We start from the raw sequence: 25,068 nt of genomic DNA, 5'->3' as shown, positions 1-25,068 counted from the left end.
GAAATTTGGGGATTCATTGTTTTCCACAAAATTGTCCATCCTCCCTGTCTGTGGCTCCAGGAGACAGAGTGACAACACGTGGCAGGGTTGGTTCCAGCACTGGCAAGTGGATGACCTGGTGCAAGCAGGAGTCAGGAAGGTCACCCAAACTGCTGATCTGTGAAGCTTCTTAGCTGTATTCCAGAGTCCTGGCCCAGGTCACTGGCAGTGGGTCTGGGACAGATTTCACTTTCACCCCCAGTCCTGTGGAGGCAGTGTTTGCTGCCAGTAACTACTCTTGGAAATACAATGATTCCTGTTTCCCACAATCCTGCAGCCACAAACAAAAGCTTCCCCAGCCTGCTCAGTGCCTTACCTCTAGGGAGGAGGTGATTCTCCCCAGGCCACAGCCTCAGACATTCCATATTCTTAGAGGATGTTGGGCCTTATTCATCTAGTATTAGCCAAGTGTATGACATTTCTAGGGGGACAGACAGATAGTGAATTTGTAAAACAAAAAGAAGGGGAATTTTTTGGAACTTTCATTCCAACCTCAGATGATAAACCTGCGGGACATGCTCATCAGTAAACCTGGCTCCATTGACAAGTCTCCCCATCTGCATCCTCTTCCTGTGGGGTTGACCCAATGACAGACCCCCAAGGAGTGGTTTAAGAATGAGGATTTTATACAAGTCATTCCCCAATTGATAAATGGTCAAAGGATATGAACAGGCAATTTTCGGAAGAAGAAATAAAGATATCTATAATCATATGAAAAAATGCTCTAAATCACTTTTGATTAGAGAGATGCAAATCAAAACACCTCTGAAGTACCACATCACACCTATAAGACTGGCAAACATGACAGAACAAGAAAATGATAAATGCTGGAGAGGATGTGGGAGAGTTGGAACACTAATTCATTGTTGGTGGAACAGTGAGCTCATCCAACCATTCTGGAGAGCAATTTGGAACTATGCCCAAAGGGCTACAAAAATGTGCATACCCTTTGACCCGGCAATATCACTACTAGGACTGTATCCCCAAGAGATCATAAAAATGGGAAAGGGTCCCACATGGACAAAAATATTTATAGCAGCACTCTTTGTAGTTGCCAAAAACTGGAAGTCAAGGGGATGCCCATCAATTGGGGAATGGCTGAATAAATTATGGTATATGAATGTAATGGAGTACTATTGTGCCATAAGAAATGATGAACAAGAAGACTTCAGAGAGGCCTGGAAGGACTTTTATGATCTGATACTGAGTGAAAGGAGCAGAACCAGGAGAACTTTGTGCACAGCAACGACCACAGTGTGCGAGAGTTTTTTCTGGTAGACTTGGAATTCTGAAATAATGCAAGAACTTATTAAAGAAAAAAAAATCCCAATGGTGGATTTCTAAGGCAAAATGCCTTCCACACTCAGAGAAAGAAATATGGAAGTCATTCGCAGAATGTAGCAGATCATGTTTGTGTGTATGTTTTTGTGTATCATGGTTTGATTTGTTATATGATTTCTTCCATTTATTTTAGTTGGACTACATAGCATGACTATAGTGAAAATGTACTCAATAGGAAAGCATATGTAGAACCTATACAGAATTGTATGCGGCCGTGGGGAGGGAGGGGAGTAGTGGGGGGTAGATGTGGGGGGGATAAAATCTTAATTTTGTGGAAGCGATTGTAAACCATTAAAAAAATTAAAAAAAAAAAAAGAATGAGGATTTTAAGAATTTAAGGCAAACAGGCAGGGCTCACACCACTGGATGCTGCTTCCCAGTTTAATATCCTTCTCTCCCAGCCATGTGTAAAAGGAGCCAGTGCCTCGACAGAGCAGGACAGCATATTCTTCAAGGCTCATCTAGCAGTTACCCTCTCTGGAGACTCCCCCACTGCCTTCCAATAAAACTGCATTCCTGTCTATCGTTCTTGATGGAACTTCATTTTGTCCCCTCAAAACAAAAAACCAATTGAGAATGACCATCCCTGACTCCCATGAGTCTTCCCGTCTGCAAGTTTGGCAGCATATTGTGAACTGAGGTGAGTTATGTTGGAGTACATGGGAGCAGACAGTAGACAAGGAGGGATATTTTGTAAATGTAACTTTGCAAATTCAGTGGAGCCTTACCCGTTGGCCACTAAAGTCTGCTAATCTCAGATTCCTGAGGTATATTTCCTTTTCTTTGGGTAAAGTACAACTGGACTTCTTTTGAGACCACTGTGTTCCATGACCCATGGCCACTTGGCATGTCTGGGAGATTGTAGCATTTAGAAAGTTGTGTTTTGGTAGCAAGAAGCTACTCATATTGAATCCAGAAAATTCTCATCTGAGTCACATGGTAGCTCTGTGATCTAGGGGAACCATTTAATAAGCTCCTTGAGATTTGATTGAGGAATCTATGAAAATGAGATGAAGAGATGCTGGAATTTGTAATGAAATAGCTGTTCTCCTGATGATCACTCTCTGCTCGTCACCTGCCTACGAGTTCCTAATGGAGCCCTCCTTTGGGGGAAGCAGAGGTAAAATGGAGGCCTTTCTCCCACCCTGGCACCATGGCATCTATGTATTTGTACAGAAAACCTACATCATGCCTAGGTGGGTCTTAGTCTGGGTTTTTTTCTTTCCTTAGAAAACTGAGATGTGATCCTGAGGTTGATTTCTGCACCTTAAGGGCCTGCTTGGGATTTTAGAAGTTCAGGGTCACTGGGTACCTCACACAGTGCTGACTGGTAGGAGGAGAGTTCTGTACGTCTACACTTAGAGAAGATAGCCAATATGTGGGAGAGCCAGCACAATTCCCCATCAGGCTTGCCCCAAAATTTAGATATATGTTTCCACAGTGCAAAGCTGACAGGAAATGTCCATTTCCTCTTCCTACAAATTGCTTCACTTTCTGATGTTTAATTCCCCCCACCTTCAGAGAGTGCAATAGTGCAAAATGTCTTACTGCTGTTCCTTCTTCAAGGCTTTTTTCAATGGACACTTGGGATCCTTTTGCAATGGGTGTGTCTTTTAGGTAAAGGAATTCGATTGTGGTCTTTGGACTAATTTACCTGGTACCTTGACTAGCTTTCCACATTCTCTATTGGGAAGACCCAAGATATGAGTGTAACCTACGTTTTAAGTAGATTTCCCTGGGACTGGGGTGGGGGGGGGGGGGGGGGGGGAAGGGGGTGGTGGTGTTGAACCAGAGAAAGAAGAAAGAGCCTATTTCTGTTACTGAGGGGGTCAGGATCTCATGAGCCTGAACCTGTGACCAGAACTGACAGTGATCCCTTGTTTTATAGAAGGGTAAAACATGGTCCAGGTTGCAGGAGTCATTGTGAGATGGGAAGACATTGGTAGGCAGTCATTCCGTAGTTTACTCAGTGATGGTTGAAGATGGCTCGTGAAATAACCCTGTTGGTATAGTTCCTCCACATCTCTGCTGTTTGGATGACCAATTAATGGGAGCTAGTGAGCAGCACATAGCTGTTAAATTTCAATGATCCCTCCTTTTTTCATGATGGAGGATTTTATTGCTGTGGGCAACTGAGTGAAGGATCCAGATGAAGCCCTACTTGAGTTGAATCTTAAAGAAAGTCCTGGATCCTGAGATGTGTGTGTTAGGTATGGGAACAGTACAAGGACTGGGGGAAAGCCCACTCCCAGGCCCAGAGAAGAAAGGTAAAGCCATGTGTGTGCACATAAGTGTGCGTTCATATGTGTTTGTGTGTGTGTCTGAGTGGCTAGAATCTTGTCCCTCTCAAGCAAGCATTGGGAAGAAGAATGATATAGACGTCTTAAAAGAGTGCTCCTATGATTATGAGCTAACAGTGCATGGATCTGGAGAGTCTGTGTAGTCCAGGGATGTTCCTTTCCAGAATCAGTTCTAATATTTATCTGCTAAGATACTAATAGAATGCTTTGCTTCAGTTCACAAGGAAGTGAATTTGAATCCACCTTTCCCCTGAACCTTAATAACCCCAGAAGGTTTCTGAGCCTACGTTTCCTCCACCACCAAGAGGGGCTAATAGGAGCCCCTACATCTCCAGGGCCGTTGTGAGGGTCAAAAGGCCTAATGCAGAGCATTTGGCAAATTATACTTTTTCTGTATAGTTATGAGGCCTTGCTCTACTACTTTGCTCACCCTAGCTGGCTCGCTGACATCCACCATGACCATGAATGCCTAGACCTTTACCCTTTTAGTTGACTTCTGTGGTCCCTATTCTATTTTAGGGTAGGTTATTTTTTTTTTTCTAATTTTAAACTTAAATAGAAAATGAGAAAAGAAAGAGAATTGCCATGTACACAGTAGACCATAAGAGAAGATTCAATATAAAACAATAAATTTCCATTTCAAGAAAACCTAGTTGATAAATACTACACAATTTTTTGAAGCTACCCAGCTTTGCTTCCTTGCTATACTTTTGTTATGTGCTGTGTACTTTTTACTTTGTGTTCCCCCTTCCCTCCCCCAACACTGCGAAGAAGGCTGCAATGCTGCACTTGAACGTGGATATGTAACTATATCTATATGTAGATATAACATATACATATGTATGTACTTAGATGTCTATAAACATACATATATATACATATATATTCACATATATTCTCGTACCCATATATGTAAGGTCATATTATGCTCATTTCCTCCTATCATCTGTTTCTCTGAGGGTGAATAGCATCTTCCATGTTTTTCTAAATCAGCTAGCTCGTTGTTTCTTACACCACATCAATATTCCATGAGAAAGAAAAAGCAAAGAAAACAAAAAAAGGAGCAAGTAGTACGCTTCAATGTGCCTTCAGACTCCATATTCCTTTCTTTGGATGAGGAAAACAGCTTCCATTATCAGTCTTTTGGAGTTCTTTTAGGTCCTTGCATTGCTGACAAGAGCTCATTGTACCAAACTCAGTCATCACACAATGTGGTTATTACTGTGTACAGTGTTCTCCTGGTTCTGCTCATTTCACTCAGCATCAGGTCATAGAAATCTTTCCAAATTTTTCTGAAGATGGCCTGCTCATCATTTCTTATAGCACAATAGTACTCCATTACAGTCTTACGCCACATCTTGTTCTGCCATTTCTCAATTGATGGACATGCCCTCAATTTCCAGTTGTCAGCCACTACAAAAAGAGCTGCTATACATAATTTTGTACATATGGATCCTTTTCCTGTTTTGATGATGTCTTTGCTATACAGCCCTTGAAGTGGTATTGCTGGGTCAAGGGGTATGCACATATTTGTGGCACTTTGGGCATAATTACTAATTACTCTCCAAAATGATTGGATCAGTTCACAAGTCCACAAACTCTGCATTAGTGTTCCACTTATCCCACACCTTCTCCATGATTTATATTCTGTTTTGTCATGTTAGCCAATCTGATAGTGTTATGTGGTATGTAAGAGTTGTTTAGATTTTCGTTTCTCTAATGAATAGTGATTTTTTTCACATGACTATAGACAGCTTTAATTTCTTCATCTGAAAAGTGCCTATTCATATCCTCCGACCATTCATTACTTGGGGAATGACTTGTGTTCTTATAAATTTGACTCAATTCTATATATATTTTAGAAATGAGGCCTTTATGAGAGACACAAATAAAAATTCCCAATTTCCTGCTTCCCTCCTATTCTTGGTTGCATTGCCTTTCTTTGTGCAAAAACTTTTCCATTTAATATGATCAAAATTATCCACTTTGCATTTTATAATGTCCTCTATCTCTTGTTTGGTCATAAATTCCTCCCTTCTACACAAATCTGACAGGTAAATTATTCCTTGCTCTGCTAATTTGCTTATAGTGTTAGCTTTATATCTAAAGTCTTTCATTCACAATCCCTTCTCCTCTCCAACTTGCTTCTTTTCTTTTTCTACCTTTTTTCTTCTAAGAAAGATTCCTTAACCTTGTTTTTTTTCTCTTCCCTTTCTGTCTAGGCTGAACTGTCATTCTTTAGTTCCTCTTCTGTATATTTATTCTTTGCTGAAATCCCATGTGATCACTCATACATTAGAGAGAGTAATGTGATTTCACAAGTCAAGGTGACTTCAACAAACCCTTCATGCTCGGAGATTCCTTGACTCTTACAAAGGCTTTTTTCTCCCATCGTTTTGCCAACTCAGAGAGGTTTAGGAATCTCATCAAAGTCACACAGCTACTCAGTTGGAGAGGTGGCACTTAGCAAGGTCACATCCCAAGGCTTACACTCTTTCCCCAAATATCCTTGGTGGTCTCAGGCCTGTGTTTCCCAAAATAGCTGGAAGGATCCTCAGCCCTCACTCTTCTCTCTCTGTCCTCATTTCCTCTCCCAGAATAGGCAGATACAGACATGGAAGGTAGAGATGACAGATAGGTGATATAGACAGATGACACAGGTATAGATATTAACGATATAAGCACAAGCACTAACATGAGGCCACAGGGACTGATGGGCAGGGAGATGACAGGAAAGTCAAGATCCAGTCCTGATTCTCACCCATGCTGGCTGTGCTCCTCAGCACCTACTTAACCTCTGAGTGCTAAAGACAATTCCCCAGGACTCTCCTTTGTAGATAAGATTGCAAGACGCACAGGGTGATGTTTGTGTATGGGGACTTCTCATGCTGAATCACATCTGGATATATCAATGTCTCTGTAGATACAGTGCAGACACCAAGGTGGTACAGTGCATGGAAAGTAGGGCCTGGATTCAGGAAGAATAAGTTCAATTCTTGCCTTAGATATTTACTTGATGTTAAACCCTGACTGTGTCACTTCAACTCTGACTGTCTCAGTTTCCTCCTCTGTAAAATGGTTATTCCTGCCCCCACCCCACATTGGTGCTATTTTTTATTAGCACCTCTCTCTTAGTGCAATTCTAAGGATAAAAGGAGATACAATTTCAATGTACTTTGCCAACATGATGTATCACCAAGGCAATATTCACAGCACTGATGATGACTATGAATATGCCAAATATAAAAGACTCTCCATATAGAAAGCAGAAGAAAAATATTTATTTACACACCAGAAACCCAAATCCCAGAACCATAAAGCCGAATCTGTCATAATGACCAAGAAGTTAATAAACATGATAACCATGGGGACAAAGCCATTTCCAAGCCTCCCCCCTCACCTCAGTCTGAGACTTCTCATAAGCAAGCACTGACATGGCTGAGCCTTGCTGCCTGTACCTGTCTGAATCCTCTCCCCTCTGACCCTACTGAGCTCACTCTCTCCTGGTTCTGCTCCACCCTTCCCATTCTGCCTGTTCATCAATCTCCTCCTACCACATGTGACTTAGGCTTCCAGCTGATTTAATGGGCCTATTAATGAACAGGAAAGATTTTCCAATTCAAGTTGCCATTACACTGGGCTTCAAGATCTTTCATATTCATTACATAGGTCAGTGGGGCAACTGGTGTCAATAGAGCTTTACAACAACAGGGATCACGCAAAGTGAGCATATGAAATAGTATCTTAGGATGGGGTTTGAGCACAAGCATACTATCATTCCCCCCAGAGCAAATACGGCCCAAAATCTTGGGGTAAGGGGCAAAGTTCTTTTTCCATAGCTACTTCCTGCTGAGATTGGCCTGACCCAAGGGCTCCCATTTGGGAGATCAGTTCTGTAGCTGGCCTCTGGAGTTTGGTCGATTTCAAGTCAAGAGATGGCACAGGACTGTCATGGACAAGGGGTGACATCCATCTTAAGTCATCAGACATCCACAGGTGGAGGGTATTAAGCCTGAAGAAAACAAATCTGACAAACAATGTGAACGGACAAAAAGCCAAAAAGAAATAAGGAGACAATCACCAAAAGCAGGGTAGATATAGGGTCAGCCATACTTCTGGAGTCTATAAACTCATTATAGCCTCATTCACTTTTATTTGGTGTTTTACAATTTGCAGTCCTGGGGTTATCATTCTAGAAAGAGGTATATCCTCTTTAAGCTGAGCTGGGGCCTGGACAACCCCCCATTCTCCCTGCAGGTGTGATGAACCTGAATACAATGTTTCAGATGGATCTGCAGGGGCAGCTTCCACCTCCTTGCTCAGTCTAAAATCAAACCTCTTTCCTCAATTCATTTTATATAGTTCATTAGTTGGAATGCCATCTATTCTTCCAAAATCTACCCTTGCTCTCAAAAGAGCATCAAACAACTCTTTTCTTGTCAATCCACCCTGACCCTGAATCCACTGGCTTTTCATTCTTCTCTCTAGAGAAAACCTATCTTTTTCATTAATTCTTACCATTCAAGGTACCGATGGAGTTCTTGGGTGCATGTGCTTGGACCCCAATTCTAAAATCCCATTTCTCTTTAAAAATCCCATTTCTCTCTAGCCTCAAAACACTATCTCAGGCAGTCTCCCTCCAGATCAAGGACAGCTTGCCCCAGCAGGAACCATTATCTCCCTTCCTGCCACAGTAGCCAGCTGCACCTATAGAATTTATCACTCAAAGCCAGCTGCATACTGAGTGAACTGTCTGTGCATGGGGTCATAATGACATTGACCACTCACTGACCAATCATATGTATCCTGTACTTAGATCTATGTGTATTCCCTTTGCATTAATCTTGTCTACTAAGATATTGATGAGAGAAGCCTGATTTTCCCAGGTCAGCCCTGACTATTGGATGACTCAGTGATGTTTCAGGACTAAAACCACACCTCCATGTAGCTCCTCCTTGGGCTATTTACTGATGAATTTTGGGTAAAATGCCTATGCAGTACATACCAAAAGTTCATGTTCCTTTGACAACTGACCACTCCTTAATCCCCCCCCAAATCATCTATTTAGCATACTTGGCACACATTTTACTATGCAATAATCTATATAAACTTTATCCATAGCTCATTTAAATTGAAGGCTCCCTAAAACTCTTGCCCACTGAAAGGTGTAATAATAAACTTTTTTGCCTAATTGACTTAAGATTGCTTGAGTGTAATGAATTCTTTCCAGACTAAGTTGCCAGGGATCTCCAGAAGTTCCTGCACCTCTCCTGACCCTCATCATATTTTGGTGCCCAACGTGGGGCAACAGTCTCAGGTCTCAAGCCTTCTCCAAGTCACGGTAAGCTTTCTTTTCCCTACAGTGTGAGGTCTCAAGCCTTCCCCAAGTCAAGGTATGCTTTCTTTTCCCTTAAACTTTCTAAGTTTTCTCCTCTCCTAGCCATGTAGCTGAGGTTCATCCCTTAAGAACCTAGGAAGCCTTACTGGGGTTTGGGTGGAGCCTTCTACAGGCTCTGGCACAATCCCCTGAGACAAGGGATGCCTTGTGGGAATCCACCTGTGTTTGCTCCCTCTCCTGATGCCTTGAGGCAAGTGGTAAACTATAGGTGCTCTGCTGGTGCCCTTTCCCCCTTTTGACTAATCCCTAAATGTTATAGGCAGAAAAGCTGGACCAATCTCCTTCTGTATCTAGAGATTTGATTCTAGAATATTTCTTGAACAAGTGGAAAAAATTTGGTCTTCAAGACCTCAATAAAAAGCATCTTGTTTTCTTTTGCAACACTGCCTGGCCTCAGTACATTCTGGAAGACCAGGAGAAATGGCCTGGTGGTGGAACCCTAAATTTTAACCCCATTTTACAGCTAGATGTATTTTGCCGCAGGGAAGGGAAATTTATAGAAGTCCCCACATTCAGGCTTTTAGGACTCTGTCCCAGAATCCAGAACCGCAGAAGCCAGTTTGGATGTGCCTAAATAAATTTACTCCAGCTAAGGGGAATCAGAATGAACTTGACATACATGACGATGCCCTTCTTTCAGGCTCCTAAGCCTCATTTCCTGGAGCACCTACACAATCTCACACCCCACTTGCCTCTCCATTAGCCCCTTCTCCCTCTTCCTGATGGTCCAAACTATATGAGGAAGCTAACAGACTCCTGCAACAAATCCCTCCTCTTTACGTGCTGGCTGTCTACCCATTGGTCCCCTAAACCTTTACTTTCAGGGCATTCACCATGGGCATCACTCTCAAACTACATTTGCTAGCAGCCCCTGACACTACCAGATCTGTGTGCTCATTCGTCTTCTGGGCCTCTGCAGTCAGACTTGGTTTCCCAGAATCACTCACTCCCTAGTCCCTCTCTTACAAGGGGCAGAACACCTTACCTTGCCCTGTCCCAAGCTCCTGACTCCTCAGTTCCCTCCCAAGCTACTCCCATCAAGGGAAGTAGCAGATTCCCCTGGAGGAATGATTGCGATGCATGTTCCCTTTTCAGTAGCTGACCTCACCCAGGTTAAGGAAAAACTTGGCCATTTCTCAGAAAAGCCTCCTAAGTTTGTAGAGAGCTTTAGAGCAGTCCATCTCCAAGTTGAATTATCATGGGAAGACGTGAATATAATTCTCTCCATTTGATGCACCACTGGGGAGAAAAAGAGGATCTGAGATTTAGCTAAGAGGTTTGGGGAACAATCTGACTGTATCCACACCCACCAAGTACCCTCTGGGAGCTACAACTGTGCTGGTTGTGGATCCTAGATGGAATTATCAAAGGGATGCAAACCAGGAAAAAAGTGAGGAACCATGGATAGCAATATAAGATACAAGTGACTGTGGATCAGTGAGTAGTATATGTCATTATGACCTCGTGCACAGCCAGTTCACTCAATATGCAGCTGGCTTTGAGTGATCAAATCTATAGGTGCAGCTGGCTACTGTGGCAGAAAGGGAGATAATTGTTCCTGCTGGGGCAGGCTGTCCTTGATCTGGAGGGAGACTGCCTGAGATAGTATTTTGAGGCTAGAGAGAAATGGGATTTTTAAGAAGAAATGGGATTTTAGAATTGGGGTCCAAGCATATGCACCCAAGCACCCCATCATATACAAGGGTGCCCTAGAAGTTGAGCTGCCTTTTCCCTGTGTCATTCTCTTAAAGCTCCCTAAAGTCTCTTGATACGAAGGTACCTTAAGGGTTGAATTGTTCTTTTCCTGGTGCCTTAAAATCTCCCCTTATCTTAGAATACCATAAAACCTCCCCCTTACCCTGATCCATGGAATTCCTAGTCTCCCCTCCCCCATCCTGGGTCATAAGATTCTCCTGTCTCCCTTATAATGTGCTTATAAAAATGAGCTCCTGTCCCTCTGTAAATTACAAGTCCTTTGTCTGCTTTTGTGTCAATAAAGCTCCCTTTGGCTAAAGAGAAGGTCTAAGAGAATTCTTTGAAATTTGAACCACCTCTCCCATCTCTCTCTTTTCAACGAAATCATCACCTGTCCATTCACCACCTGCCTGTTTGCACCTGGTGGCCCTCATGTCCTGGCAATAGGGGAGGTGCTGAGATGTGATGTCCTACTGCATTTTACTACCATGGACCTAGCCAGATTGTCTTTATCTCATTACAAGAACTCTCAAAAAAAGCTGTTTCCATCTTGAATTCCTTGATGATCTAAGGTGATCAACCCCTAAATGTGTTTCTACCTTGATATGGTATAATAGATTTCTTTTAATTCTTCTTTTTCTGAATTTTGATTTTTTAATCAAGGTAAAAGCTTGAATGGAGAATTTATCAGGTCCTTTGTACTTTTCTCAAAGAATATATGATTATTATTCATTTTAAAGAAAATATACACAATTGAACATAAAACAGTTTGGAAAGATTGTAACCACCATCTTGCAATTTAATTCATAACCTCATAGCATTCACATCAAAAGAAAAGTTCATTTTCTAAGGGTACAATTGCATATCCTTTTAGAAATCATTATATTTTATTAAAATTAAAAGCAGAGAGAGAGAGAAAGAGAGAGAGAGAGAAAGAGAGAGAATGGTTCCCCCACTTACCCAATGAGACAAATTTGGAGCATAATAACATAAACATTGTTACAGTGTTAACATATGGAACAAAATTGTCTATCAAATAACATCAATTCTGTTCATTTTCTGAGTTAGTATTATTTTAGCTATAAAAACCATTTTATCCATTTATGTTCTTGACCCTCAAGGCTGATTGCATTCAGGGAGGAGCAAAGAATAATTCTGATCCAGTAACATTGAATTCTTATTCTTTCAGCTCCTGTACATATGCCCTTAATGGCTAAATTTCAAGCATACTTTCCATTAAGGATTAATCTTCCCTTAGCTGTTCAAACATTCCAGTTATCCTGGTGGGATCTGACTTGAAATGAGCCACATTCTAATTCAAACAAGGAGAAATGTGCTCATCAAACTGCTAACATTTGGTGAGCAACGTCCATTCACTAACTAAGCTCTGTTTGGCTGTGAATCCCCAGCTTGCCTGGAAATCTTCAGCTTGCCTCTTTCTAGTTCTCCCCTCCTAACTCCTAAAGTCCTGCATCTTTCCTCCAGTAAGAAATTAGGTGGTATACTGGATGATGGGGAGGAGGAGCTCTCAGAGATGACCAGCCTGGTGGAGGGTGGCCCAGGTGGAATAGGTGCTCTGGGGTGGAGTTTGGAGACCTTAAAAGAGTCCTAGGGCAGAAGAGGGGCCATCCCAATGGTCAAGGCTGTCCAAGTGATGGAGTGTAGGGCTGGGGAGGAGAGGAAAAAGGGTCCTGAGTGCCTGACCCTGGTGTGATTGGAGAAAACAGCCCTTCTTGGTGGCTCAGAGGCTGGGAGGACTCTCTCAGAGTGGGCTGGCTGAAAACTGGAAGTTCTGCTGAGATTGCTCTACCTTCTCCTCTTGCAACTGAATTTTTTGTGTCCTCCCTGGAGTTGAGCTCTCTCTGCCTTTTTCCCAGAAGCTGAGATCACATTGTCTTCACTTGGACCTTAGATCTCTATCTCTAGGATGCCAGCTTTGTGGGTGCAGGTCCCAGGTAAGTCTGAGCCACCCCTCATAGACCTGCTGGCCTCTGTGGACTGTTCCTATAATTGCATCTCATCCTCCTCCTCTGACCCTGTGGTGAGTCCAGCTCCAGGTTCACCTGTAGCAATCCTCCCTCCCTACCCTGGTTACTGGACAAACTTGCTGCTAACTCTTTTCCAGACTCCCAATTACTTCCCAAAAGTCCTGGTTCACACCTGCAGATTTAAGATTGTGTCATCTTTTTCCATGGTCCCCCAGGCACCCACAATTTCTGTCTTGAGTGAAAGACAAGTGAGAAGCCTGAATGAACCTTGAAATGTAAGGGTAAAGGACCACAATGAAAGACATTTAAAAAGATTATTGAGCATCTAGGTGGGGGATTGTTCAGGAGCTGAGTTGCTCTTTTGGGGTCCAGGTCCCACAGACAGTCAGAGGAAGATCTCTGTTTCAGGAACCATTGAGGCTCTGACTGATCTCATCCCATCTGGGATCCCAAGCCTCTTCTGCCTCTGGGTTCTCTTAAAGAGGATGGTGAGATGGAAGGTGAAAGTTCTTTTCCCAGCAGGAACCTACCTCTAGTTTTCATTCTCTGCCCTGAGGTCAGGGCCTCACCCCCTACATATCCCTGTAGGCCAACCTCCTGTCCTGGGATCCTTTTCCCTCCCGAACTCATTCTGCAGAAGACCAAGGTCTGGCCCAGAACAGGGAGTATGGAGCTAGAGGAAATGGCCCCTGGGAGCTGTAGACCCCCACCCCAGGTGAGTGAACTCTTTTCTAGCAGACTTGATCAACATCAACAAAAGAAGCCATTTCTAATAAACAAAGAGCATCATCTACAAGACTGGCAATCCCCTGCCTTTGAATTGTTTCTTTACAAAAATAGGCAGGAAATTGAAAACAGTAGTAACGACAGCATCCTGTTCTCTGTTTTTTGAATTACTTCTTGGCACATTGGCATGCATCACAACCACTAATTACCCCTCACCCCCAATTGCAGCCCTCCTGTGTGTATTTTTTTAGAGTTTTCCTTCATGATCTCTGTCACAAGAAATTCCTCTTCACTCATTCTTTTCTGTTCTGTAGGGGTCTTGTCTTTGCTCTTTTATCCATACCTAACAACCCTCCCCCACATATCCATGGAAGTGCTCTCCCCTTCTTCTTTTATTGTTTTGCCCAAGCTCTCCCTGCCACACCTGGAAGACAGGATTTTCTGCTTATCTACCATGATCTGATCTGCATAAGTGGTTAATCTTTCTGGTTCACACTGCCTGGGCCCCTGTCATGTAGCTGGTTTGACCCTCAAGGGCACACTGAGGGGGCAGTGAGGGGTGAAAGGATCAAATACAATGAGCAAGGGCTGGGGGTGTTCCTGGCCTCCTGCACACTCTGGTCCTGTGTTTCTGGAAAATATGGCAGTTCAAGAACACAGGTTTAGTTGGCTTCTGGGTCACATTCACCTGTCCAAAGGCCCTTACCAAAGCTGTTTGGACTGGAAGAAATAAAACAATACTTTCTTTAGCTGTTAACTAATGAGTATTTGTTAAGGGCCCAGTACTTCATTTGGGAGGATATGGGGAAAGTGCTGAGTTTGGGAAACTATTCAAAGTTCTGGGAATTTTCTTTTCATTTGTTGGAAAGGAGGTGGTACTGAAGGAGACACTCAGGTCTTGTCAAAGAGACATCAGGATAAAAGGCAAAGACCCAGTGGAGTGACTTGCTTTCTCCCCAAAATCCACTTATGACCCTGTTTCCAACAGCCCTATATGGCAGGTGTACTTATTATCATTATTTCATAGTTCAGGAAATTGAAGCCAACAGATTCAATGAGTCACCATCCTGGGTCACATAAGTAGTCAGTGTCTGAGGCTGGATTTGAACTCAGATCTTCATGGTCTTCTATCATTTCATAGCTCCATCCACCTTATATTAGTCTGCCCATCTTCCCACAACTCCTCCAACATTGACTGGTACTATTTTTTTGTCATTTTTGTCTATTTTGCAGAGTATGAGATAAAACCTCAGTGTTGTTCTGGTTTACTTTTCTCTTATTAGTCCTTTGGGACATTTTGTTCATACGGTTGGGAGCACTTGGCAGTTTTTCTGAAAATTTTTTGTTCATATCCTTTGACCATTTATTGGGGAACTTCTATTTGTTGTTTTAGTAGTATCTGTCCCCTTGTGATTTAATGGGGTTTTCTTGGCAGAGATACTGGAGAGTTTCACCATTTCTTTCTCCAGTGCATCTTACAGGGGAGGAACTGAGGCAAACAAGGGGAAGTGACTTGCCTAGGGTCACATTGCTAGTAAGTGTCTGAGGGTACATTGGAACTCAGATCCTCCTGACTCCAGGTTTGGTGCTCTGTCTACACCTAACTCTCATTGGCTACAAGTGTGTTTTCAATTGATATTTCATTTTACCTCCAAGTACATATGAAAATATTTTTTGTTCCTAAATTTTGAAGTCACAATTCTCTACCTGTCTCTTTGCTCTTATACCTCCTGCATAAGGTAAGCAATCAGACAGAGGTTATACATATGTAGTCATGTAAAGCATTTCCATATTGGTCATTTTGTGAAAGAAAACTTGAAGCAAAAGGAAAGAAAGTGAAAAATGGTTTGCTTTAGGTCTGTCTTCTGACTCAATTCTTTCTACGGAAGGGGAGAGCATTTTTCATCATGAGTCTTTTGCGATTGTCTTAGATAATGGTATCACTGACTATAGCTAAGTTATTCGCTCTTGTTCATCATACAATGTTCCCGTTACGTTGTACAATGCTTTTCTGATACTTACATCGCTCTGCATCTGTTCGTGTAAGTCTCTCTAGGTATTTCTGAAATCATCTTGCTTGTCATTTCCTATAACACAGTAGTTTTCCATTGCAGTCATATACCACAACTTGTAAAAGCATTCCCCAGTTAATGAACTTCTCTTCAATTTCCAAGTTTTGCCACCATTGGATACCGACGTAGTAGTGTTACTGCTGGGTCAAAGGGTATGCACAGAAGATGGTGGAGTAGAAAGACACACATAAGCAGGGTCTCTCCACACAGCCCATAAAATACCTGTAGAGAGGGACTCTCAACAAATTTTGGAGCAGCAGAAGTGGACAACAACAAATGGAGGAGATTTCCAGCCCAGGGTGAATTGAAAGGCCCACGGGAAACGTCAGTTGCACCTGACGCGTACCAGAGCACAGAGCCCAGCCCAGCATTGGCCCCGTGGCACAGCTCGAGGAAACTCTGGGAGGAGGACACCTTGGAGGCAGAATCTCCAGTCCCAGCAGCAGGTCCTCAGATCCCTCAATCCACAGGTGCCAAAGGTCAATGACGGGGTTTTCTCAGCTGGCCAGGAAGGGAGAAGTGCCTTCCCATAGCTCCAACCTCAGGCAGCAACCCGCAGAGGCCACATCTGGCAGGCAGCAGCAGTTCTCAGAGGCAGCCCCTACATCAGCCCGCATACATTGTTGGATCATAAAACCCCTGGGGGCACTGAGGAGCTGAGTCTTGCCTCAGCCCTGTGTGGAGGACCTGGTCTTTGTCTCACACTGAATGGAGGCCCTGCCCCTCCAGCTTATCTGAAAATCAGCCCCCAGCCCTGACTTGGTGGAACTGGAGGCCAGGTGGCTGTGGAGAAGTAAGTGCTAAGGTTCTGGACACAAAAATATCTCCCTGCTTCCAGATCAGTGTACACGCTGGATTGTGCCACCTTGGAGGAACTGTGCTATTACAGATTCCCAGAGTATACCCTAGTCTTGACAAAGGACCCAAAAGTCAATAAGTGGTTTGGAAAATGCTCAAAAAAGGGGAAAAAAAATAGGACTATAGAAGGTTACTTTCTTGGTGAACAGATATCTTCTCCTGTCCTTTCAGATGAGGAAGAACAATGCTTACCATCAAGGAAAGGCATAAAAGTCAAGGCTTCTGTATCCCAAACATCCAAAATAAATATTCAATGGTCTCAGGCCATTGAAGAGCTCAAAAAGGATTTTGAAAATCAAGTAAGAGAGGTGGAGGAAAAACTGGGAAGAGAAATAAGAGAGATGCAAGAAAAGCATGAAAAGCAGGTCAACACCTTGCTAAACGAGACCCCCAAATATGCTGAAGAAAATAACACCTTGAAAAATAGGCTAATTCAATTGGCAAAAGAGGTTCAAAAAGCCAGTGAGGGGAAGAATGCTTTAAAAAGCAGAATTAGCCAAATGGAAAAGGAGGTTCAAAAGCTCACTGAAAAAATAGTTCTTTAAAAATTAGAATGGAACAGATGGAGACTAGTGACTTTTTGAGAAACCAAGAAATCACAAAACAAAACCAAAAGAATGAAAAAATGGAAAATAATGTGAAATATCTCATGGGAAAAACAACTGACCTGGAAAATAGCTCCAGGAGAGACAATTTAAAAATTATAGGACTACTTGAAAGCCATAACCAAAAAAAGAGGTTAGACATCATCTTTCATGAAATTATAAAGGAAAATTGCCCTGATATTCTAGAACCAGGGGGCAAAATAAATATTGAAAGAATCCACCAATCACCTCCTGAAAGAGACCCAAAGAGAGAAACTCCTAGAACATTGTAGCCAAATTCCAGAGTTCCCAGGTCAAAGAGAAAATATTGGAAGCAGCTGAAAAGAAGCAATTCAAGTATTGTGGAAATACAATCAGGATAACACAAGATCTAGCAGCTTCTACATTAAGGGATCGAAGGATCTGGAATATTATATTCCAGAAGTCAAAGGAACTAGGACTAAAACCAAGAATCACCTACCCAGCAAAACTGAGTATAATACTTCAGGAGAAAGAAAATGGTCTTTCAATGAAATAGAGGACTTTCAAGCATTCTTGAGGAAAAGACCAGAGCTGAAAAGAAAATTTGACTTTCAAACAAAAGAATGAAGAGAAGCATGAAAAGGTAAAGAGCAAAGAGAAGTCATAAGGGACTTACTAAAGTTGAACTGTTTACATTTCTACATGGAAAGACAATATTTGTAACTCTTGAAAATTTTCATTATCTGGGTAGTTGGTGGGATTACACACACACACACACACACACACAGAACACAGAGTGAACTGAAAAGGATGGGATCACATCTTTAAAAAATGAAATTAAGCAGTGAGAGAGAAATATATTGGGAGGAGAAAGGGAGAAATGGAATGGGGCAAATTATTACTCATAATAGAGCAAGCAAAAGACTTTTCAGTGGAGGGAAAAAGAGGGGAGGTGAGAGAAAAACATGAAGCTTACTCTCATCACATTTGACTAAAGGGAGGAATAAAATGCACACTCATTTTGGTATGAAAACCTATCTTACAATACAGGAAAGTGGGGAAGAAGGGGATAAGCAGGGTGGGGGGGATGATGGAAGGGAGGGCAGTGGAAGGAGGGAGCAATTTGAAGTCAACACTCTTGGGGAGGGACAGGATCAAAAGAGAGAATAGAAGCAATGGGGGGCAGGATAGGATGGAGGGAAATATAGTTAGTCTTACACAACATGATTATTATGGAAGTCATTTTCAAAACTACACATGTATGGCCTATATTGAATTGCTTGCCTTCCCAAAGGGAATGGGTGGGGAGGGTGGGATGAGAAGAAGTTGGAAGTCAAAGTTTTAGGAACTGTCAAGTATTGTTCTTGCTACTAGGAAATAAGAAATACAGGTAATGGGGTATAGAAAGTTATCTGGCCATACAGGACAAAAGAGAAGATGGGGACAAGGGAAGGGAAGGATGTTAGAAGAGAGGGCAGATTGGTGAGAGGGGCAATTAAAATACTTGGTGTTTTAGGGTGGGGAGAGGGGAGAAATGGGGAGAAAATTTGGAACCCAAAATTTTGTGAAAATGAATGTTAAAATTTAAATAAATTTTAAAAAAAAGACCATTGGGAATTTTTTTAAGTCCTTGCATTGCAAGGAAGATCCAAGTCTACCAGAAAAAACTGGCACACTGTGGTCATTGCTGTACACAAAGTTCTGGTTCTGCTCCTTTCACTCAGCTTCAGATCACATAAGTCTTTCCAGGCCTCTCTGAAGTCTTCCTGTTCATCATTCCTTAAAATGCAATAGTATTCCATTACATTCATATACCATGATTTCTTCAGCCATTCCCCAATTGAAGGGCATCCCCTTGATTTCCAGTTTTTGGCCACCACAGAGTCTTGCTATAAATATTTTTGTATACATGGGACCTTTTCCCATGTTTATGATCTCTTTGAGATACAGGCCTGGAAGTGATATTGCTAGATCAAAGGGTATGCATATTTTTGTAGCTCTTTGGACATAGTTCCAAACTACCCTTCAGAATAGTTGGATCAGCTTATAGCTCCACCAGCATGGAATTAGAGCTCCAACTCTCCCACATCCTCTCCAACATTTATCATCTTCCTGTTTTGTCATGTTAGTCAATCTGATAGGTGTGATGTGGTACCTCAGACTTGTTTTGATTTACATCTCTCTAATCAATAGTGATTTAGAGGATTTTTTCATATGACTATAGATATCGGTAATTTTTTCCTCTGAAAACTGCGTGTTCATATCCTTTGACCATTTACCAATTGGGGAATGACTTGTATTTTTGTACATTTGACTCAATTCTCTATATATTCTAGAAATGAGGCCTTTATCACAGACACTAGCTGCAAAAATTCTTTCCCAGATTTTTGCATCCTTCCAAATTTTAGTTGGTTGGGTTTGATTGTGCAAAAACTTTTCAGTTTAATGCAATCAAAATTATCCATCTTGTACTTCATAATGCTTTGTGTCTCTTCTTTAGTCAAAAATTCTTCCCTTCTCCATAAATCTGATAAATACACTATTTCTTGCTGCACAAATTTGTCCATAGTATCAGTCTATATGCCTAGATCATGTACCCATATGGACTTTATTCTTGTGTATGGTGTCAGGCCTTGGTCTATGCCTACTTTCTGCCACACTGTTATCCAGTTTTCCCAGCAATTTTTCTTGAAGTTGAGGTCCTTGGGTTGGTTCTCCACTTTTGAAACTTCATAGAATTTCAATTTTATTATTTGTCGTTTCTTTATCTAAATCCTGTACCTGGAATAAGAATCTTTTAAAATGTGAGGGTTCAACCATAAAATGAATTCATCTGCCCTTTAAAATTATTGGACAGATATTTTCACAAAGAAGAGTTAATTTCACTTACTTTTACTACTGTCTTATAAAATTTTTGTGCAAAAATCCAAATTTGAGATCTTATTGTCAAAAACATGATATATCTTAGAAGCCAGGCATGTACATCTGTGTATAATTCTTAGAGGACTCAGTGTGATCCTGTTGCTTTTCTTCAAAATTTGCTATCCTTTTTATTTAGACATCTATCACATTACATCTTGTGTAATCATTTCCTCCTCTGGAGGATGTTTAACTCTATGTTGTATTTATTTGGCCATGAATATAGGTTAAAATTGTGTCAGTTCATTTCTGCATCGCATTGTAGTAAATCAGAGATGTTCCAGTATCCATCTTTTATTTAAAATATTTACCCTTGAACTTACAGAACTTCTTGATTATAGATGTTTGTTATAAAAGAAAAAGAGGGACAGTGACATATGTCTTAACAGAAGGAAAGGACTTCCTTAGCTCTGTTGGATTCCAGGAATGAGGCATTATCTGAGAGCTAATCTTGTGGTCACTAGGTGCTGAAAGCAAGACTTAGGAGTAATCAAATGGGGAAATTTCCTTTTTCAGAAAGGAGATAGCACATTTGGGAAAGAGAGTTAGGAAGATCCTACCCAGGCTGTGTCCTAAGTCATCTTCAAAACCTTCCCAGGCATCCACCTTTAGCACTTCTGAGCCTGCAGCACATGCCAATTGGCCTTTTGATAATTTAGACAACTATTACTGTAACCAGGGCTAAAACAATAGTAAATTGCAGTGCCAGTCTTACATAGCAAATAAATATTGGGTGGTGTCCTTCAGAAAGGGTCATCTCGAATTTGATTGAGCTATTAATTATCAAATGCAGTGACATAATTTTTCCTGTCTCCTTAAAATACTTCCTCACACTCTACACATACATAAGCCGTCTGAAACTGACACAAAAGTATCCAGAAGAACTATCTAGGGAGAGGAGGGCTTTGGATAATCCCCATTTGTTCCCAAACCTTATTATCTGCCTTCCATATTTTCAATCAAAACTTTATCTTTCCAAATCTCTCAATCCCATTATTCAGATTATTCTACTTTCCTTTACATTTTAACCATAAGGCAAGATAGGTAAGAAGTTATTACTTTTTATTAGCATAGCAGTACTGAAATTCCAGCTCAAAGAAAGCAAGGAGGTTAATTGCTAACCTTACAGGTTGATAGCTTTATGTCTTTGTTTCACAAGTTTGTTGTTCTTCCCTATTATACTCACTTTGGAAAAATAAGATGCTTCAGGAATTAAATCCTTTACATATGATCAATTCAAACACAAATGTTAACTCTTGCTTAGGTCATGGAATGTCTACTAATTCAGATTAGAACAGAAAGATCTCTTCTGCTTTGCAGCCTAATTTAACAACAAAATATTTTGAAATTTTAGCGGACCTTCTAATACTCACAAAAGATTTTTCAAAACATTTCTTCTATAAGTATTTCCCCTTCTTTAAAAAGTTTAAAATTTCTTCTGATGTTGATGAAACTTTTATGAAGAAAATTAGTTGGGAGCTTTTGAAATGATAGATATCTCTTCCTTCTGAAAGCAAAAATAAACCTTTCAAGTTGGGACTCATTAACCTATGTTGGTGCAAAATAACCCAAATTCACAAAGTATTAGAAGAAAAGTAAGTTCTTCCTTATTACAGAATTCCTAAATATCACAAAGTTCATTGGTTAAAAAGGGTGTTTGTAATGGAAAGACATTTAGTTTCTCTAAGTCAAGAATGACATATTCATTTCATTTAGCCTTATCAGAATAACAAATTTTTCTTAAATATATCACTAGAAATTAAGTACATTCTGGCATTATACACAGATAGTCCATAAACCTTCAAATTAACATACATGAGTACATCCTTAGATGAAACAGCTTTGAAAATCACAGTGCCATTTTTTTAAAGGATTCTCATTTGCTCAATAGGAATTCTACAACAGAAACTTTTGCAGTTTATAAGAACTTAATACGTTAATGCACTTCCAAATCACCTTGCATAATACATGGAAACTCTCAATTTAAACCACCATATTGTTTTTTCATAATAGTCAAGATTTCAGATGAAAAATATCTGCTATAATAGTAAAAATCAGCTTATCTAATTTCATCACTTCCTTCTAAAAATACAAATCACATACAAGATCCAAATTAAAATTGCTTTAACAACATTTCTACCTCCCAGTGGTCTCTCAGATTTCACCAATCAAAGAGAAATTCAGAAATACAATACAATTTTAGAAAGAACACAGCAATAAATTCAGATGATACCATTTGCATTCCCAGAAATTATTGATCTTATTACTTGTGGTAATTAAAACCACTTCAAAGTTAAAGATTATATTAGAGAATGATAAATAATAATAATATCATATGTAGCATATACCAGTCAACCATGCCATGCAACATATACCAGTATGTAACACATACCAGTTAAGCGTTTTACAGTCATTATATCATTTTGATCCCATAGTACTTGCCCTTTTACAAATCTGGACACCGGTCAAACAGAGATAAAATGCATTTTTTTTCAATTGGAACAGAGAAGTGTGAAGTTAACCAAGGTCAGAGAGGCTGGTGTCCCAGTGATGATGATTCTTGTTGGCAGGGCTTAGTGAATGTTTGAGACAGGCCTGATCCATCCACCTGTCCTTTCCTCCACTGCTGCAGAATTTTCTAAGCCTTGCTGGGAGAGCATGGGCAGAATGTGTAGGACTTAGGTGACTTTTCTAAGCTTTACCTAGAAAGGTGGGCTACCAGGTGCCTAAGGGCACAGGAGTGTTACAGTCACTGCCAGTGCTAATTGCTGCCCCTATAGTTCTCCTGTATTCTCTTCTCTATAATTTGATCTGGGATGAGAAGGGTTAAGATGAACCCTTGTAGCTGTTAAAAATCCCCATTCTGAATTACTCTCATAACTTTGGGATGGAGTGGGGAATGCTAAATGATCAGGATTTGAGAGGGGTTGTTTTAGCAAGGTGAGCTCCTGGAGCTACCCACAGTCTTAGGTATTCTTTCCCAGTAATTTCAAATGAGTTCTGGAACTTTTTAATAATTAATCTCACAATCTTCTAAAATGATTTCACCTAAGATGATCAAACTTTTCATTGTAACTCCAGGTTGTCCAGACCAGAAAAACAAGGAAAAGAGTCTTACAGTTTTGTTTGTTTATTTGCCTAGCTGCAACCCTTAGAAGTCTCTGGCTGCTTGCATTTTAAACTTACAAGATAACAGACTCATTCACAGCACACATGACAGGGCCAGAGACATACACTGACAGACAAATTGACAATTAAGGACAGGACAAATACAGACAGAGCTCACAATTAACAACAGAGAGAGGGGGAATCAGAAACTTGTTAGAAATCCCCATCATGAACTGGCTATTATTATTTAGAGGAAAGGGGTTGCAAGGATTCAAGACCTGACAGAATAAGGGTGGATCCTGCAACCTTTGCTCCCTAGGAGCACCCCTATGGGCATTGGGGGGGATTGGTCGCCTTGTACCCCTGAAGTTTCTGACTTTCACGAACCTTGAGATGGGTCCTACATTCAGATTTCCAAAAATAATAAATTATCTGTTCCATTCTTTTCTCTCCCTCTCCCTATCCCTCTCCCTCTCCATCTCCCTCTCCCCACCCCAATACAACATGGTGGTGATGACCAATGCTGTGTACTATAGTGTGATGTCTGGAAGTGCTCGTTCTCCCATATTCTTACTTCTTTTCATCATTTCCCTTGATATTATTGTAATTCCTTTATTTTTCCAAATGAATTTCGTGATTTCCTTCAGCCCTGTAAAATACGTGCTTCACATTTTGCTGCTATTGTTATTGATGTTGTTCCCCCATGTCCCCATGTGACCCTGTTTGGGGTTTTCTTGGCAATGATGCAGGAGTGGTTTTTATTTCTCCAGCTCATTTTTCAGATAGGGAACCTGAGGCAAACAGAGTTAAATGCCCTGCCCAGGATCACATAGCCAGTAAGAGTCTGAAGCTGGATTGGAACTCAGATTATCCTGACTCCAGGCCCAGCATTCTATCTACACTGCCCCCAGTTGTCCCCAAAATTTCATTACTGTAGAATCAAATGTGCACACATTGTTGTTAAGTCTACATTTGAGTTTGAATCTTTTGTTGTCTTTAAGCCAATTGGCATTTTTCTTTTATTACAGAATGAAAAGCTGTATTGGTCATTTCTGCCTTTTTACGTATGTTTGCACTAACTTTCTGCCCTAGTCCACAGTTATTTTGCAAGTTGTAGTAAGAATGCTGGGTCTGCAAGTTTCACAGGTGTTTCTGAGGATCCAATGTGACTGTCTGTGAAGCTATTTGTAATTTGAGTTGTCCTGCAACTTTTAGCTAATGGCATTTTCAGCTTTTAACTTTGAAGAGTTTTATCTTCACCTGGGAAACGTTATATAGACCTATTTACTTTCTTGCAATGGAGGCAAGGACTATAAAACATCAGTCATCAAAATCACTTGATCATGTAAAATTTAATGAGCATGAGTATTATGATGAGATTTGGATTTATTCTAATGAGAGATGGGGGAGTCATGAATCTTGACTCAGTTTTGGACAAAAACACTCATTTGTATCTAGATCATCCTTGCCTAGGGTATTCCAGACCAGAAGGGTCCACTTCACCTCAGACCTGTTTGAATAAAACCCAATGGACCAGGATTCACCTAGAATAAAATCTCTTTAAATTTTGGTCAGATCTAAATTTTCCCAGTTGGCCAAGTGTTGCCCAAGATTTCATCTCATTGTCAACCCTGTCCTTCAAAGACTGAGTTAATCACCTACAGTGGCTGGTTTCTGAATGAGGAAATGGGAGGAAAAGCTTAGTCCTACTTCAATAACTGTTTTTTTATATTGGAGAAATATTCTTTTCTCACATCAGAGAATCCATTCTAGAGGACATATCTCATTAATATAATCAATATGAAAAGTGTTCAGGCTAGAATCATCCCTTATTTTCTATCAATATTCACATGAGATAGAAATTATATTCCCATAATGAATGTGGAAAGACATTTCGATGGACTATTGAGCTTTTTAGACATAAGAAGTTTCACCATATTAATGAACCAGCCCTGTCTGGACTCAGGGAAGGTCTGCAGACAGAGATCATCTCTTCCTTTACATCAGAGATTCCTAGTGGAGAGAAGACCTATGAATGTGCTCAATGTCACTAGATAC

General features: G+C 40.9%; 1 protein-coding gene across 1 annotated transcript in view; it reads left to right on the top strand.

Moving 5' to 3' along the window:
• The first annotated feature begins 12,700 nt into the window (after nucleotides 1-12,700).
• LOC140520124 (uncharacterized) overlaps nucleotides 12,701-25,068 on the top strand; it is a 32,793-nt gene continuing 20,425 nt past the window's right edge. Inside the window, exons 1-3 of the mRNA XM_072633826.1 lie at nucleotides 12,701-12,728; nucleotides 13,134-13,249; nucleotides 13,350-13,426. Of these exons, the coding sequence (XP_072489927.1) occupies nucleotides 12,701-12,728; nucleotides 13,134-13,249; nucleotides 13,350-13,426 (221 nt within the window). The remainder of the gene's footprint in view (nucleotides 12,729-13,133; nucleotides 13,250-13,349; nucleotides 13,427-25,068) is intronic.

Source organism: Notamacropus eugenii, chromosome 1 (genome assembly GCF_028372415.1).
Source record: "Notamacropus eugenii isolate mMacEug1 chromosome 1, mMacEug1.pri_v2, whole genome shotgun sequence".
In the NCBI taxonomy this organism is placed as follows: domain Eukaryota; kingdom Metazoa; phylum Chordata; class Mammalia; order Diprotodontia; family Macropodidae; genus Notamacropus; species Notamacropus eugenii.
Note: the sequence above shows the minus strand (reverse complement) of the source record. Positions and strands in the feature narration are given on the sequence as shown.